The following is an 18,150-nucleotide window of genomic DNA, read 5'->3' as shown; positions in this document are numbered from 1 at the left end:
GAAATGAAGGAAACGCTAGCAAAGATCAATAAAACTAAAAGCTGGTTCTTTGAGAAGATAAACAAAATTGATAAACGTCTAGCCAGACTCATCAAGTAAAAAAGGGACAAGATTCAAATCAATAGAATTAGAAATGAACAAGGAGAAGTAACAACTGACACTGCAGAGATACAAAGGATCATGAAAGATTACTGTAAGCAACTCTATGCCAATAAAATGAACAACCTGGAAGAAATGTACAAATTCTTAGAAAAGCACAACCTTCCCAGACTGAACCAGGAAGAAAAGGAAAATATAAACACACCCATCACAAGCACTGAAATTGAGACTGTGATTAAAAATCTTCCAACAAACAAAAGCTCAGGACCAGATGGCTTCACAGGTGAATTCTATCAAACATTTAGAGAAGAGCTAACACCTATCATTCTCAAACTCCTCCAAAATACAGCAGAGGAAGGAACACTCCCATACTCATTCTACGAGGCCACCATCAACCTGATACCAAAACCCGACAGATGTCACAAAGAAAGAAAACTACAGGCCAATATCACTGATGAACATAGAAGCAAAAATCCACAACAAAATACTAGCAAATAGAACCCAACAGCACATTAAAGGGATCATACACCATGATGAAGTGAGCTTTATCCCAGGAATGCAAGGATTCTTCAATATACGCAAATGAAACAATGTGATAAACCATATTAACAAACTGAAAATAAAAACTATATGATCATCTCAATAGATGCAGAAAAACCTTCTGACAAAATTCAACACCATTTATGATAAAATCCCTCCAGAAAGTAGGCACAGAGGGAATGTATCTCAACATAATAAAGGCCATATATGACAAACCCACACCCAACATCCTTCTCAATGGTGAAAAACCAAAACCATTTCCTCTAAGATCAGAAACAAGAGAAGGTTGTCCATGCTCACCACTATTATTCAACATAGTTTTGGAAGTTTTAGCCACAGCAATCAGAGAAGAAAAAGAAATAAAAGGAATCCAAATCAGAGAAGAAGTAAAGCAGTCACTGTTTGCAGATGACATGATAATATACATAGAGAACCCTAAAGATGCTACCAGAAAACTACTAGAGCTAATCAATGAATATGACAAAGTAGCAGGATACAAAATTAATGTACAGAAATCTCTTGCATTCCTATACATTAATGATGAAAAATCTGAAAGAGAAATTAAGGAAACACTCCCATTTACCACTGCAACAAAAAGAATAAAATACCTAGATATAAGCCTACCTCAGGAGACAAAACACCTGTATGCAGAAAACTATAAGACACTGATGAAAGAAATTGAAGATGATACCAACAGATGGAGGAATATACCATGTCCTTGGATTGGAATAATCAACACTGTGAAAATGACTCTACTACCCAAAGCAATCTACAAATTCAATGCAATCCCTATCAAATTACCAGTGGCATTTTTCCCAGAACCAGAGAAAAAAATTTCACAATTTGTATGGAAACATAAAAGACCCCGAACAGCAAAAGCAATCTTGAGAAAGAAACACAGAGCTGGAGGAATCAGGCTCCCGGACTTCAGACTATACTACAAAGCTACAGTAATCAACACAGTATGGTATTGGCACCAAAAAAGAAATACAGATCAATGCAACAGGAGAGAAGGCCCAGAGATAAACCCATGCACATATGGTCACCTTATTTTTGATAAAGGAGGCAACAATACACAATGGAGAAAAGACAGCCTTTTCAATAGTGGTGCTTGGAAAACTGGACAGCTATATGTAAAAGAATGGAATTAGAACACTCCCTAACACCATACACAAAAATAAACTCAAAATGGATTAAAAACCAAAATGTAAGGCCAGACACTATAAATCTCTTAGAGGAAAACATAGGCAGAACATTCTATGACATAAATCACAGCAAGCTCCTTTTTGACCCACATCCTAGAGAAATGTAAATAAAAACAAAAATAAACAAATGGGACCTAATGAAACTTAAAACCTTCTGCACAGCAAAGGAAATCATAAACAAGATGAAAAGACAACCCTCAGAATGGGAGAAAATATTTGTAAATGAAGCAACTGACAAAGGATTAATCTCCAAAATTTACGAACAGCTCCTGAAGCTCAATATCAAAAAAACAATCATCCCAGTCCAAAACTAGGCAGACCTAATTAGACATTTCTCCAAAGATATACAGATCGCCAAAAAACACATGAAAGGATGCTCAACATCACTAATCATTAGAGAAATGCAAATCAAAACTACAATTAAGTATCACCTCACACCAGTCAGAATGGCCATCATCAAAAAATCTACAAACAGGGCTTCCCTGGTGGCGCAGTGGTGGAGAGTCTGCCTGCCGAAGCAGGGCACACGGGTTCATGCCCCCATCTGGGAAGATCCCACATGCCGTGGAGCGGCTAGGCCCGTGAGCCATGGCCGCTGAGCCTGCACATCCGCAGCCTGTGCTCGGCAACAGGAGAGGCCACAATAGTGAGAGGCCCGCATAATGCAAAAAAAAAAAAAAAAAAAAAAATCTACGAACAATAAATGCTGGAGAGGGTGTGGATAAAACGGAACCCTCTTGCCCTGTTGGTGGGAATATAAATTGATATAGCCACTATGGAGAACAGTATGGAGGTTTCTTAAAAAACTAAAAATAAAACTACCATATGACCCAGCAATCCCACTACCAGGCATATACCCTCAGAAAACCATAATTCAAAAAAAGTCATGTACCACAATGTTCATTGCAGCACTATTTACAATTGCCAGGACATGGAAGCAACCTAAGTGTCCATCGACAGATGAATGGATAAAGAAGATGTGGCACATATATACAATGAAATATTACTCAGCCATAAAAAGAAACAATATTGAATTATTTGTAGTGAGGTGGATGGACCTAGAGACTGTCATATAGAGTGAAGTAAGTGAGAAAGAAAAAAATAAATACCATACGCTAACACATATATATGGCATCTAAAAAAAAAGGTTCTGGAGAACCTAGGGACAGGACAGGAATAAAGATGCAGATGTAGAGAATGGACTTGAGGACACAGGGAGGGGGAAGGGTAAGCTGGGATGAAGTGAGAGAGTGGCATAGACATATATACACTATCAAATTTAAAATAGATAGCTAGTGGGAAGCAGCTGCATAGCACAGGGAGATCAGCTAGGTGCTTTGTGACCACCTAGAGGGATGGGATAGGGAGGGTGGGAGGGAGACACAAGAGGCAGGAGATATGGGGATATATGTATATGTATAGCTGATTCACTTTGTTATAAAGCAGAAACTAATACACCATTGTAAAGCAATTATACTCCAATAAAGATGTTTAAAAAAAAAAGAGTCTAAGGGTTAGATGGGACCAAAAGTGGGAAACTTGACAAGTAGTCCAAAGAACATTACTCTTATAATCTTGCCTTAATAAAACTGAAAAAAGTTACTATGTCTAATGTTTGCTACATACATATATTCATATAAAACACTGAATAGTTGTAAAAAGTTTTTAAAGAAAAGCTGACTGCCTATGCTCTTGTTTATATGAGACAAGATCTTAACTAAATAACATTATATCAGCTCTTTAAGGAAAAGAATAATCTCTGCCTTGGATGGTTAACCAAAGTAGCCCTGAAGAAAAAGAAAAGCCAGCTATGTTTTTTCAGCTTAGGAAGCTAGAACTCAGAAAGGTCCTTTCCAGCTCTTAAATGATACTCTGTGGGTAAAACTAATGAAAACAGCCCAAATCCTTTTACAGAATTTAGATAGGTCTCTCCCTAATTTCTATCATGCAGAAATGTCTTTTTCAAAAACACTGAAAAATACTGAGATGTACCAGAATAGGAATCAAAATGAGCTCTTTCCCCACTTTAATTTATCAACTAAGATTTACACACAAGTGTCAGAGGCACAATAAATGTAAAAAGTAAGCTTGGGTCCAGTACCTGTATTTCACACCAGAGGGAAAGGTGGTTTCAGTGGTAAGCTATGGAAAATAGATGCCTACTTAGATTTCTGGGTGGACCTCTCAGAATATCATATTTCACTTACTTTACTCTGCAAACCCCCCCATATTTAAACGTCTCCTTACTTTAAATGTTTCTTATGATCAATGACATATCATTGATCATATCAAAAGAAAGTTTTTACATATCACGGCTTACTTACAGGGTTTTTTTTCCCCTCCTTAGGAGTCCATGAAATAATCATAGATGTGATGAAATGTTATTTTCCTGAATTGCTCCTCTTGAAAATGCTTTCAATTTGTTTTACATCTAATTGTTAGTAAAGTTAAAAAAAAAAAAAAAAAGGGAATTCCCCGGCAGTCCGGTGGTTAGGACCCGGTGCTTTCACTGCCTGGGCCCAAGTTGGATCCCTAGTCTGGGAAGTAAGATCGCACAAGCAGCAGAGCAGCACAGCCAAAAACAAAAGTAAGAAAGAAAGAAAAAACAAAGACACATGCTTGCTTATGCTACAAAACATAAAGAACCTTGAAATAAAAATAAGGTAACCAGCAATTCACCTGGGTCTCAAATATATCAAACTGATAAGATTCTCTTTAAAATTCAAGTTGGACAAAATAAAAACATACCAGCTAGCAAAAATACTGTATGTTCTGTACACCGGAGTCAGGTAACTTGGAAACTAAATATTTTAACTTCCTGCTGCCACTCAATTTTGTGTAAATACTGTTTTCAAATCAGCACCTATTTTTCAAAGTCTGTAGATTAGGTTTGAATCCTCCTAATAACAGAGTCATTTCCTCTACCAGCACAAAGATGAATCTTTTCAATGATTTTACGGCTCAAAATTAAAGGGAGAAGAAAAATGCTTTGTAAGTTAACTAGTGTACAGGAAAGAGCTGTATGTTGAGGTTTACATAAGCTTCTGAAGTCAAAAAACAAAAGGTTAGCGTGTCTTCATTCACCTTTATGATCTTGAGAAAGAGGTCCAACTAGTCTGAACATTAGTTTTCCTCGGTTTAAAGGAGTTTATCAGCTACCTTAATCTTTCTCATTTGTTCAACAAATATTTCTTTGAATGTTTACTAGAGAGTAAGCAATTATTCATGGAAAGGGCCCACTAAGATGTGACTAGGCACCACCTTTATAAGAGAATACTGCCGAAAAGACAATGCTACCTGACTTAGAACACCAATTCCCACCTGATGTTTAAAGTTCCACACATCCTGAATGAAACGTAATGAAGTAATTTCTTTTAGCCAGGCCCTAAACAGCGTGTGGGAAGTAAATTTCGCTTAAATCGCAATTCAAAATCGCGCGGGTTCCCGCTGACAACACCGATTGTGCGGGTCTGAGAGAACTCCAGGCCAACGAAAATTTCAACACAGAAGTGAAAGCGAAGGTGCTCGATTCAGAAGCGAGACGAAAAAAAGGGTCTGAAGAAGTGCGTCGGCGGTGACGAGAAACGCAGAGGTGGCCCAAACTACTCGCTCCACTCGGCACATTGAGTTTACTTCTCCCGCACCCGGGACTCGCGACCCGCCAGGGTTCCCGGGCGAGGTGGCGTGGGCCTGCGTCCCGGAAGGGGCTCGCAAGGCCAGGAGCGGGTCCCATCGCAAACCAACTTGAAAAATAAGGAGTGAGCGGGATGGGGGCGGGGCTGGACACTCGCTCCTTCCCTCGGAGAAGGATGGGGGGAGGGGAACGGAGTGAGCGACCCTCCGGCCACCGGCCTCGACCCCGGGAGGGCGCTGACGGGGGCTCGGGGGGGAGGGCGCGCGGTCACGCGGCCGCATCCAGGGCCGGCCTCGCCGCCGCGGACCCCAAGGCCGACGTGGGGGAACCCAGCGAGCCCCACCGAAGGCAGGCGGGAAACGGGGTGGCGGGAAGACTCGGAGGCCCGCCCAGCTCCAACGCTGCACGCGAGGCCCCGACCCCGCTCTGCCTTCGGCGGGCCCCGGGAGCTCCACAAAAGGCTGCCCGACTCCCGAAGGGGCTGGGTGAGGGCTGAGGAAGCCCCCCTCACAGATAGACAGACAGACACTCACACACACACACACACACACACACACACTCACACACACACACACACACACACACACACACACACACAGACGCCCTCTCGCCTCCCTACCCCCACCCTCCGGCCGCGCTCCGCGGGCTCTGAGCCCCACAGCGACGCGGGGGAGGCTGGGGCCAGCGGCGCGACCACGGGAAGCTGACGCCCTCCCCGACGCCAGGAGCTCAGCGGGCGCAGGAACCCCGACACGCAGACAAAAATCAACAAAGCACCTGCCGCTCCCGAGGAGAAAACATGCCACAGGCCCCGACTGGAGGCTCTCCGACGCGCCGCTGCCAGGGCCGCAGGGCTCCGTTGGCGGGCTGGGGGGAGGAGGCGGGGAAGGGCCCCGCGCAGTGGCTCCCCGGCCCCGGAGCCTTGCCTCCGTCCGGAAGCGGTGAGGCAGGGACCCCCCACGCCAGAGACTGACCTTGGAGTCTCCGTTGCACAGAGCCATCGGGGCTGGGGCGGCGGCAGCGGCGGCCAGAGATGAGACGGGGCGGGAGAGGGCCGGTGGGGTCGACGCCACGGGCCGGGGCTGAGGAGGAGGCCTGGTCGAGGAGCGGGCGGGAGGCGCGGAGAGGAGCTGGCCGCCTGCGAAACGCCGAGTGGAGCAGCAGCCGCGGAGCGCGGGCCCCAGCGCCGCGGGAGAGCAGACCAGCAGCGCGCACGCTGCCCCCGCCTCCTGCTTCCGCACTGGCCGGCCACTGGGAGGAGCCAGAGCCCTTGTGGCTAGGATGCAGAGCAGCGGACACCCGCAGCTGCCGCCGCCGCCGCCGCCGCTGCTGCTGCAGCCCAATAAGCCCGCCTCTGGAGGAGGGGACTTCGGCGTCCGGCCCCGCCTCCAGGTCCGTCCGGGCCGCCCAGGCCCGCCCCCGGGTAAAGAAACCTGCGGGTCTCGCGCCTGCCCACCCACAAGAGGAGGGGCCTGCGGCGCCTGGCCACGCCCCCGCCCCGTCTGGCCCGCCCTTTGGAGGAGGAGCCCGCGGCGCCCAGCTTAGCTGCCCCGGTCCCGCCCCCGTACCCGGTAGCAGGCGCTGAGAGAAAGGTCGGTGGTGCCCTGCCCCACCCCCGTCGCTAAAGCCGGCCTTGGAGAAAAACCCAAGCCGCCGTGCGCTTACTGTTGGCCCGCCGGCCCGCAGTCTTTGAGACGAGAGAGGCTGGTGGCACTGAAGAGGAGGCCTCCAGAGAGCTGGGTCGCTGGGGAACGCTTACCCGGTGGTGCGGCCTCATCCCAGGTTGCGGGTCATGGGGGAGGCCAAGGCTGCTTTGAAGAGTTTCGTGGTGACTTCAACGTGGACTTAAAAGTGACATTTGATCATTTAGTTCCCTCAAAAGTTCTACAGTGGGTGCAGAATTTCCAAAAGGAAAGGGTTTGGAAGCGGCAACCTGGTGGGAAACTGGACCGGCTGAGTAGAGCTCTGTTTGTACAGCAATATTTTTATTTGGATTGTTTGTGGAAAAGGGAGGAACTGTAGTCTATCCAGCTCCTCACTGATACATTGCATTGATACTCAATGCAAGTATTACAGTACCTTGAATTTGGTCACCTGTGGGTCTAAACCAGGGCTGGGGAATAAATAATAACACTTGGGGCGGCTTTCCGTTTACAAAGCCTTTTAACAGATATTCAGTTAATATTATAATACAGCCAATATTTGCTGAGCTCATGCTGTGTGTCAAGCTCTAGTCCAGCTTTAAGGAGTTAGAGTGAGACTGCCCTGACTTCCAAAAACTCATTTTATTCTAAATTATCCCGTGGAAGTAATGCAGTAAGATTGATGTTCTTACCCACTTTTACTAAACAAAATTTGAGGCCCAGTGAGATTATGTGCTTTTGCCTCTCTATATAGGAGGTAAGGGGTACCTGACCTGGGAAGGGATAGGCAGTTTGTTAGTAAAATATTTACAGGATCAAAAGGCCCAAGGCCCTCCTGGACCTCACACTCAAGGAAAGTATTTTACTTACCTTTTTTCGAGGTGAAAAATGGCTACTCGAACTTTCTAAAGCCATGGAGACTGTGTTCTCTTGTTAGGTCTGAGTGAACAATCCAGAGAACAGTGTGGTAACCAATAGGAGAACTGCATTAACATCCACCTGGAATGGAATGGAATGTGATGTGCCGGCATTAAGTATTGGCTAAACCCCATCTGTATTAGATAATGCCTAATTTAAATATATTCTAGTGGTCGCTTGTGTTTATGGCTAAGAATGTCAGCATGTACCAGAATCCTTATACCTTAAGTCTTCTGAAGCTTTTGACTCTATTCACCCCTTACTCCTTCTTGAAACTGTATGTCCTTACAGGGCACCATAGAGGTGTCATTTTACCTCCATGATTGTTCTCCATCACCTTTTCTTGTCCCTCTTTGTATATCTTTCCTATAGGAGGAAACTTAAGTATTGGTTTTCTTCAGTTTTTCCATTCCTAGCCCTCTTCTCATCTTATTCTTCACCTGTGTTTCCCTGGGGCACTTATTTAAAAATATAGACTTGCTTAAAAACACCTTAATAGGCTGTATGTCATGACAGCTGTCTCTTCTGAGCTCCAGGTCCCTATCACTGTATACATCCTCAGTTAGATGTTAAGTGTCATAGTGGGTCCCAAACTCAAGTCTGAAACAGAACGTTGTTCAAGACTATTCTTGTTAATTTCTTGTTCATTTTATATATCAATTATTGAAAGAGGGGCACTAAAATTTCCAACGGTAATTGTGATTTTATCAGTTTCTCCTTATAGTTCTATCAGTTTTTGCTTTGTGTATTTTGAAGCTGTTTTTAGGATCATAAATGCTTAGAATCATTATTGATCCCTTTATAGTTATGAAATGATATTTTTAGATCCCCAGTAATATTCTTCACTCTGACATCTACTGTGTCCAAAATAGCATGCCTGCTTTCTTGACTGGTTCTTGGCATGATATATCTTTTGCAACCCTTTATCCTGTTTGTGTCTTTATGTTTAAAGTGTTTCTTGTAGACAGCACATAATTACATCTTGCTTTAATAGGAGTGTTTATACCATTTACATTTAATGTGATTATTGATATGGTTAAGTTTATTTCTTTAATCTGGAGATTCTCAAGGCAGTAAGCTGAGGCAATTGTAGGGCTCATCTTTCTTGCTTCCTGTCTCTCAGGGATCTGTCCTTTGTTGCTTGTTATCCAGTATCTTGCAACCATTGTTGCATATATTTTATCTGAGTTTTCTGTTATTGTTGTTTCCAGAAGGGTGCATCCAGTTTATCACTCTATTTTGGCAGAAGTGGAAGTGTTTTAATGATTAGTTGAGTCATCTTAAACCTGTAAGGTCTTCCTTCTGTTACCTGTCCTATCATATTTTTATACGATTATTAAGGTTAAGGGTGAAGACTGCCCTGAATTCAGAACAACTTAGGCAACATAGAATAGTGATGCTGATTCTTATAAATATAATTGTGTGGTTTCTGGGACCAATACATTTTAAAAGAAACATTTCAGAAAATCCACAGAGAGAAAATTTATGTAACTTTTCAGATTTGATGAGTATCATATAAAATATTTATTTCAGATATAATCCATGGTCATCTTTCAAATGTTTAATATTTTAAATCTGCCATTAACAAAAAAATTAACTTTTAAACTTATGAAGAATATTCGATGTCAACTTAAAATGTGGACGGAAGTACATAGTTTTTCAAAATCCTTTTAGGACGGTGTGTGAGTTAGAAAAAAAAAAAAAAAACTTGAAGACAGCTGTTCTAAATTTGATCATACATCCTTTGCCCAGAATCTTCTTAATGGGTCCCCATTGCTCTCAGGATAAACTCCAAAACTTCTAACATTGCTTACTTGGTACTTGGAAATTTGACCAGCCCGTTTACCTTGTAGCCTGCTATTACCACTGCCCTCCTCACTCTACTCTCTAGCCATATTAAACTTCTTTCATTCCTTAAATATGACATGATCTCTCTTGACTTGGGCCTTTTGCACAGAAATGTCTTTTATAGAATATTTCTGTTCCCCTCCCCAAAACCCCGAAGTCTTGGGTTAGATGTCTCTTCCTCTTTTGTGCCCCCATAATCCTTTCCCCTTCATCATTACTCACCACCCTCTACAGTGTTACCTGTTCAGTTGTCTCTGTCCACAGAAAAGCCCTGGAAACAGTAACATCCAGTAGCAACAAGCAAACCTAGCACCCAGATACTGGTTTCTAAATACCAGTCTCCAGCAAGAAAAACCAGGACTTCTTGGAGAAATGGCTGATCTCAGGACTAAGGCAGGGATAAGGTGACCAGGAACATCTTTTTGTGCCAGGAAGTTAGGAAGTGCTCAGAGAATGATGGGCACATTTCAGAGGGACACAGAGTCACTTTGAAAAGATTTTACTGGCCAAATCTGGAAAAATATATTAAAATAGCGATGGTAAACATATTGTACGCTCTGATTAAATTAAGAATCTATCAGTCTCTGATGATAAAAATAAATGATTAAATGGAGAGAAAACCGTTCCGTATAATAGTCAACTAATAAAGTTCAAAGGAATAATTGAGTTAGAAAATCATCATTTGTACACACTATGTAAAATAGATCATCAACAAGGACCTACTGTAGCACAGGTAACTCTACTCAACGTTCTATAATAACCTATATGGGAAAAGAATCTGAGAAAGAATGGATATATATATATATATATATATATATATATATATGTATGTACAACTGAATCACTTTGCTGTACCCCTGAAACTAACACAACATTGTAAATCAACTATACCCCAATATAAAATAAAAATTAATTTTAAAAAAAGGCAAGTCATCATTTGGCAACCACACAAATAATAAATTCAGACAAGAAACATCAATGGATGGTAAAATTCGTGGATGAAAGTAGGATCAAGAACAGATTTTATTTACATTGTCTTAAAGTATCTCCCTACAAAATAATAATTATACAAGGAAAATAGTAACTTTACAGTGGAAAAACTTGAGGATACCTCGTTACTCAAGTGGTTGAAGTTAGGAAAAAATCAACATGTGTCACCTGATGAATGCAATGAGGCAATCATAGTTTTACTTCAGTAGTGCTTGCCTAAAATGTATAACCTAAGGGTGAGTAAACATCAAGCAAACCCAAATGGAGGCACGTTTAAAAAAATAACAGGTCTGTAATTTTTCCAGTTATCTCTTGCTTTGCAAAAAACACCCCTAAATCTAGTGGTTTAAAACAACATTATTCATTTTACTACAATTTGGACAGGTTCAGCAGGAGCAGCTCTTCTTTGCCCTAATGGGTCAGCTAATACAGCCCAGAGCACAGCTCCACTAGACCTCAGCTAGAGTGGCTCAAAGGCTGGGAGCTAGAATCATGTGAAGGCTTTCCCACTCACATCTCCTAACACCTAAACAGGGAGACTCAAACAACTGAGAGCTGGAATAGCTGCAGCCCATCTGGCATCTCTGTCTCTATGTGGTCTCTCCATTACCACAGCTTCACAGTAACTGGATTTCCTATGGGTCAGCTCAGGACTCCCAGGGAGTGTGAGTGTGTGAGAGAGAGACACAAGAGCAAGACAGAGAAAGAACTAGTGAGAACCAGGTAGAAGCTGTGTGGCCTTTTCTATCTAGCCTTGAAGTCACCGTTTACTTCTCTGCATTCTATTCATGGAATAAGTCAAAAGGCCTGTCCAGATTCAAGGAGAGGGTTCTGGAAGAGCATGTGGAACTGCAAATGTGGTGCGATGCTTGGAAAATACAATCAGCTACAGTAATCTTAAAAAAATTAAGGTCAGTATATGGAACTGTTCTAGATTGAAGCTGAGAGAAATACATGCACCTAGATGGAAACTTTTGCTATCAAGGGTATTTGGGGATCAGTTGGCAAACCTTGAATGCTCTAAGAGAAGGGTTTATGGGAGCTCTTTATTGCAACTTTGCTATAAGTTTGAAATAATAAATAAAAATAATAAGACACACCATAAAAGCTTGTTATTTAAAAATCTTACAATTACTCCTTTCATAAAGCAACAGATGATTGTGTAATGAAATAACCAATCATATTTTTGAATGTCACATTTTATTAAAGCAGATCATTGAATGTTATTATCATAATTATATTTTTATTGATTACCTCTGCTATGCCGTCTGTCTCAACTGTTCTCTCAAATTTTGGTCACCTTCTCTTAGAGCCAAACTGACATCCTCCTGGTGAGAACTGATTCAGCCAAATCCTGTCCCTTCATCATCTCTAGGAAAGGGAGGAATGCTATTTTTTGTGTCTTGCCTTTGACAAGTTTCTAAAACTGGTGATGAAGAAAACCCTTAACAGTAGTAGTAGTAGTAGTAGTAGTAGTAGTAGTAGTAGTAAATCTTACACAACACTTTATATGCCAAGGCCCTATTCTAAATTCCTTACTTGTCAACTCATTTAATCCTCATAACAGTCCTATGAGATGGGTACTATTATTATCTTCTTATTGCCCTTTTATGATTGAGAAGACAGAGAGAGAGACTAACTTAAGGTTATATAGACAGTAAACCACAGAGCTGAGATTCAAACCAGGCCAACTGGCTCTAGCCTTTTATTGTTTATTAAATATTCAAAATATACATTGCCAAACAATCTTTAAAGCCACACATATTACTGGGCACATTTTAAAACAGAGTAATGGCCCTGTTAACCACTGTTTCTTTCATCTGTTTGCAATGCCATGATTTTGATGAATTTTTTTGAATTGGTTATCCTTAACAAAATTCATGGCACAAATTTCACTGGGTGTTTATATATTTAATTGTGGTAAAAAAAATACACAACATAAAATTTGCCATCTTAACCATTTGTAAGTGTACAGTTCAATAGTGTTAAGTATATTAACATTGTTGTGCAACAAACCTCCATAACTTTTTCATTCTGCAAAAAACACATCCCATTTCCTCCTCCTCTCAGCATCTGATAACCACCATTCCATTTTCTGTTTCTATGAATGTGACTACTTTAAATACCTCAAATCATACAGTATTTGTCTTTTTGTGACTGGTTTATTTCACTTAGCATAATGTCCTCAAGTTTCAACCAGGTTGTAGCATGTGAAAGGATTTCCTTCCTTTTTAAGACTGAATAAAATTCTATTTTATATTAAATATATATACATATGTCTATCCATTTAACTGTCTATGGGCATTTGGGTTGGTTCCACATCTTGGCTATTGTGAATAATGCTGCTATTGGCATGTTCATATATTAAAAACTGAAAATATAAGAATGAAACATGTTAACTCATAAAATAGCTCACAGTGAGGGTGAAGCAAATGAAGCTCTCCAGGTTTTGAAATGTAGTATGCTTTCTGTTCTTGTATAAGTAATGATAACACTTTACATGGAATTTTTTTAAATTAATTTATTTATTTTGGCTGCGCTGTGTCTTAGTTGCAGCACGTGGGATCTTTGTTGTAGCATGCAGACGTCTTAGTTGCGGCATGCAGACTCCTTAGTTGTGGCATGCATGCGGGATCTAGTTCCCTGACCAGGGATTGAATCTGGACCCCCTGCATTGGGAACACAGAGTCCTACCCACTGGACAATCAGGGAAGTCCCTACATGGAATTTTTAAATTTAGGACTTTAAGCTGTTTTCATATGTCAAAATCACTTTTTACATAATGTCCATGAATTTAGTATTCTGGCAATAGGAATCATAATACTTATACAAGTACATATGTTACTGAACTGAACTTGGGTCCACTCACCTGCCGCACAGTAAGGGCAATTTACTGACACCAGGTTGTGGTGAAGGAAAGTACAGTGTTTATTGCAGTGCCATGTGAGGAAAACGGGCAACTCATGCTCAAAAACCCTGAACTTCCCTATGGCTTTCAGGGAAGGGTTATTAAAGGCAACATTTGGGATGAGGACTGCAGGGTACCTGCCTTTCCTCTGATTGGTTAGTGGTGAGGTTACAGGGTGGTGTTACAGGAATCTCAGTCACCAACCTCTGGTTCCAACCAGTCTGGGGCCTAGTGCTTGTGCTCAGAAGGTAACCACCATCCTTCGCCTGGTGGGGGCCTTAGTTCCTGCAGAACAACTCAAAATATGTGTCAGATTGTTATGTATAGCCCTTGAGAAGGAACTGGGACTCCGTTTTATGACTAAACTATTGTTTCTTAACTGCTTTTCCTTTGTTTCCTTCACTTCCTTAATTGCTTGAGTCTGCTCTTTGGAACTCAAGGAAGGTCTAGGAGGCCAAAGCTTTTTCTTTTTTTTCAACAAAAAAGAACTGGGGACAGGAGGGGCCTTCGTACTTGCGAGGGCCCTGCATGGTCCTGCTCAGTTTCAATCCCCCATTTTCTTTTATACTTCTAATCCTGAGGGGGACAGGAGTGGGACAAGAAAGGGAATCAAGTTTTGGGTAGAGAGGTTAATCATAAATTTGGCAGGGGAGCTCAGTTTTAAGGGGACTCAGTTTCGCATATATTTGGGGCTCAATTTGTAACCAGTAGCTTGATGTCTTTAAACTTCTGCATCTTCCTGGTAATAAGCTCTACATTCAGAGCCTCAATTCAACCAAGACACCACAAATCTGAGGCTAACAAAAAGCGGCGTGGCCCAAATTTACTTAGGGACTGTTACAAGGGTAGATGCTTTTCCTGAAAGGAGAAACTACACAAAGTCTGCCTTTTCAAACCTACTCCCATTTTACCTAAGATTTCTTTCCCTAGTGGCGGTGTTAGTTGCCCAAAGTAAAATTTCTTCTCTGGGAACAACTTGTTGGAAAAGATAGGTAAGCAGCATTTCAAAAGACTATTTAAAAATGTGAAAGTATATTGTAAAGATACCCAAGGGAATGTTTACCCAAAATTCTTTGAATGGCCTTCCTTTCTCCACTTGCCAGCCTCCGACTCACACATTTGTTACCTCATTCTCCAACTTTCTTCATTCCTTAGCCAATTCAACACATCTTTTGACTGTCCTTCTATTGTTCATTTTGACATTTCTCTTTGCCCTTTAATTGTCCACAATATATACATGAAAAGAATGTTTGGTTGTGGGTGATTGTGAAATCGTACAACTCAAACAGGACTCGAACCCAGTCAAAATCCAGATTGGGACTTGAACCCACTGTCTTTTTTTGCGGGTGGGGGTTACACGGGCCTCTCACTGTTGTAGCCTCTCCCGTTGCGGAGCACAGGCTCAGCGGCCATGGCTCACGGGCCCAGCCGCTCCGCGGCATGTGGGATCTTCCCGGACCGGGGCACGAACCCGTATCCCCTGTACCAGCAGGCGGACTCTCAACCACTGCGCCACCAGGGAAGCCCTGAACCCACTGTCTTTTAATTGAGACCGCACACCTGGTCTCTCAGGACTTAAATGAAGCTCAGGTTCTTTATGTCTCAGCACAGAAGGAATTCGGTGAGAGACAAAGTAATGAGTAAGAAGGGATTTATTTAGACAGATACACATTCCATAGACAGAATGCTCTCATCTCAAAAGGCAAGAGCGGCCCTGGAAGTAAAACACTCCAGAGACAAAGAGTGGGCCATCTCAGAAGGCGAGAGGCCCCGAAATATGGGGTGGTTAGATTTTCTGGGCTGAGTAATTTCATAGGCAAATGAGTGGCAGGATTATTACATCTATTTTGGAGAAGGGGCAGATGTTCCCTGGATATGGGCCACCGCCTGCTTTTTAGCCTATTATGGTCAGCCTCAGAACTGTCATAGCGCTGGTGGGTGTATCATTTAGCATATGCTAATGAATTACAATGAGCATATAATGAGGCTCAAGGTCCACTGGAAGGCAAATCTTCTGCCATCTTGGACTTAGTTGGTTCTAATCAATTTATGTTGTATCCTCAATGGCTAAGTAATTCTTTTAAATGTTGTACCCTTACCCCTTCCATCCTGTTTCAATTGTGTTCTCTTTTAATTTTCTTATATAGCATTATATATTATATATGAAAGCACTCTGTAAATGATAAAACACTGTACAAAATGTTAGTTATTTTCAGAATATATTCCACTGCCTAGCACATTGTGGGTACCCAATGATTTAGTAAAGCATTATATACTCTGTCCTAATTTTTAAAACCATGTACATTGGAACATGACAAGAGATAGGGAAACTTTAACAGCAGAACAGGTATGTTAATCTCTAAAGTATATGTAGCACATTATAATAAATAAAAACAAAAGTTACCAACACTCCAATTGAGAAAGGTAGAGACAAAATTCACAAATTAGGCAGTACAAATAGTTAATAAACATGATATGCTATTTTAAATATTTTGGCATCATTTTCCCAGCCTTCTGAAATCCCATAAAATGAGAGAAGAAAAAAATTTTAAGTAAAATGTGGCAATATTGGAAAAACAGGTAGAATGTCATAAGCAGAGAAAAATGTTTCTGGCAGGAGTGCAAAATGGCACAACTACTTTAGAAAATACTTTGGCAGTTTCTTATAAAGTTAAATATATACATAACATAAAACTCAGCAATCCTATCCTAGGTAAGTGCCCAAGAGAAATGAAACTTATTTACACAAAAACCTATATGCAAGTGTTTATAGTGACTTTATTCATAATCTCCCAAAACCGAAAATAGTCCAAATGTTCTTGAACTGGTAAATGGATAAACACACGTTGGTACATCCATACAATGAAAGGCTACTCGGCCAAAAAAATGGGGGGTAGAGGGGTACTCCGGGAGGAACTATCAATACAGGCGGCAACATGGATGAATCCCAATGCATTATGTGGACTGAAGGAAGCCAGACTCAAAGGCTACATGTTGTACGATTCCATTTATTTGACATTTTGGAACAGACAAAACTATAGGGAGAAAAAAACGTATCAGGGGTTTCCAGGGGCTGTGGGCTGGGTGGAGAGGCTGGCTTCAAATGAGCACAGGAGAATTTTTTGGAATGATGAAACTATTCCATATCTTGATTGTGGTGGTGGTTACACAACTATTTGTGAAAATGGTTTATATTTGTCCAAACTCATAGAACTGTACACTAAAGTTCTACTGTACATAAATTATACCTCAGTAAACCTGATCCCCCTTACACCCCCAAGGAAAAAAGCAATTAAAAAATTCTGAGGAATATATAGAAGATTCTAGTCCACTCCATATGAATGATAGTGAACTAGAAAAGCAGTCAAGAAATCTGCAACTACACACAGGTTTAGGAAGAGGCCACTAGATGGTGGTATTAATTTTTGTAATAGAGCCCAGGAAACACTGGAAGCTCAGAGATCACAGGCCTGGAGCAGTTTTTTTCAAAATTTTCCTATAAATCCATAGCTATAACTCCTGCTGTCAAGCCTTAAGCTATATTGGTTTCTGTGTTTTTGCTAAGCTAGGTCTCTCAGCCTTCCACTGATTCTGGGAAGCCATCAATATCCTTCCAGTTAAATTCTCTCTCTCTCTCTGCTTTTGTTTTTGTTTTCTGAAACAGACCAAACAGCAGAACTACTAAGGCTGTTAACCAACTTTTTGTTTGTTTTGTTTTTCTTCTTACTTTTCATTACATAGAATTTTGAACATGTATGCAATAAACAGAATGGTATAATGAACTCCAATATCACCAAACATCAATAGTTATTGATAATCTGACATTCTTAATTCATCAAACCTTCATCACTTCCAACCCTCATGCAAATAGTTTTTTACAGTCATTTTTCTAATGAGATAAATTTACATTATTTTGAAATGCACAGGTTTTTTAAAAATAGGCTTATTTTATCTCAGCAAAATTGAGCAGAATGTACAGAGATTTCCCATATGCCCCTTGTCCCCACACATGCACAGCCTCCCCCTTCAACATCACAGAGTGGTACATTTGTGATAACTGATGAACTTACACTGACACATCATTATCACCCAAAGTTCATAGTTTATATTGGTGTCATACATTCTGTGGGTTTGCACAAATACATAATGACATATAACTATCACTATGGTGTCATACAGAGTATTTTCACTTTGCTAAACATTATCTGTGCTCCCCTTATTCATTCCTCCCTCTCCCTAACCCCTGGCAAAATGCACAAATGTGCATACAATTCCAATTTGTTTTGGACAGACCTAGTTTGGAAGTTTATAATAACATAAAGCAAAAAAGAAAAGGGAAAGTTGTAAGAGAAGACTAAAGAGATA

General features: G+C 41.3%; 1 protein-coding gene across 1 annotated transcript in view; it reads right to left on the bottom strand.

The window, feature by feature from the left end:
- The window catches only part of GMPS (guanine monophosphate synthase), a 93,997-nt gene extending 87,174 nt beyond the window's left edge, over positions 1 to 6,823 (bottom strand). Inside the window, exon 1 of the mRNA XM_059063809.2 lies at positions 6,453 to 6,823. Within this exon, the coding sequence (XP_058919792.1) occupies positions 6,453 to 6,479 (27 nt within the window). The 5' untranslated portion in view covers positions 6,480 to 6,823. The remainder of the gene's footprint in view (positions 1 to 6,452) is intronic.
- Positions 6,824 to 18,150: the final 11,327 nt, after the last annotated feature.

Source organism: Kogia breviceps, chromosome 5 (assembly GCF_026419965.1).
Source record: "Kogia breviceps isolate mKogBre1 chromosome 5, mKogBre1 haplotype 1, whole genome shotgun sequence".
In the NCBI taxonomy this organism is placed as follows: Eukaryota; Metazoa; Chordata; class Mammalia; order Artiodactyla; family Physeteridae; genus Kogia; species Kogia breviceps.
Note: the sequence above shows the minus strand (reverse complement) of the source record. Positions and strands in the feature narration are given on the sequence as shown.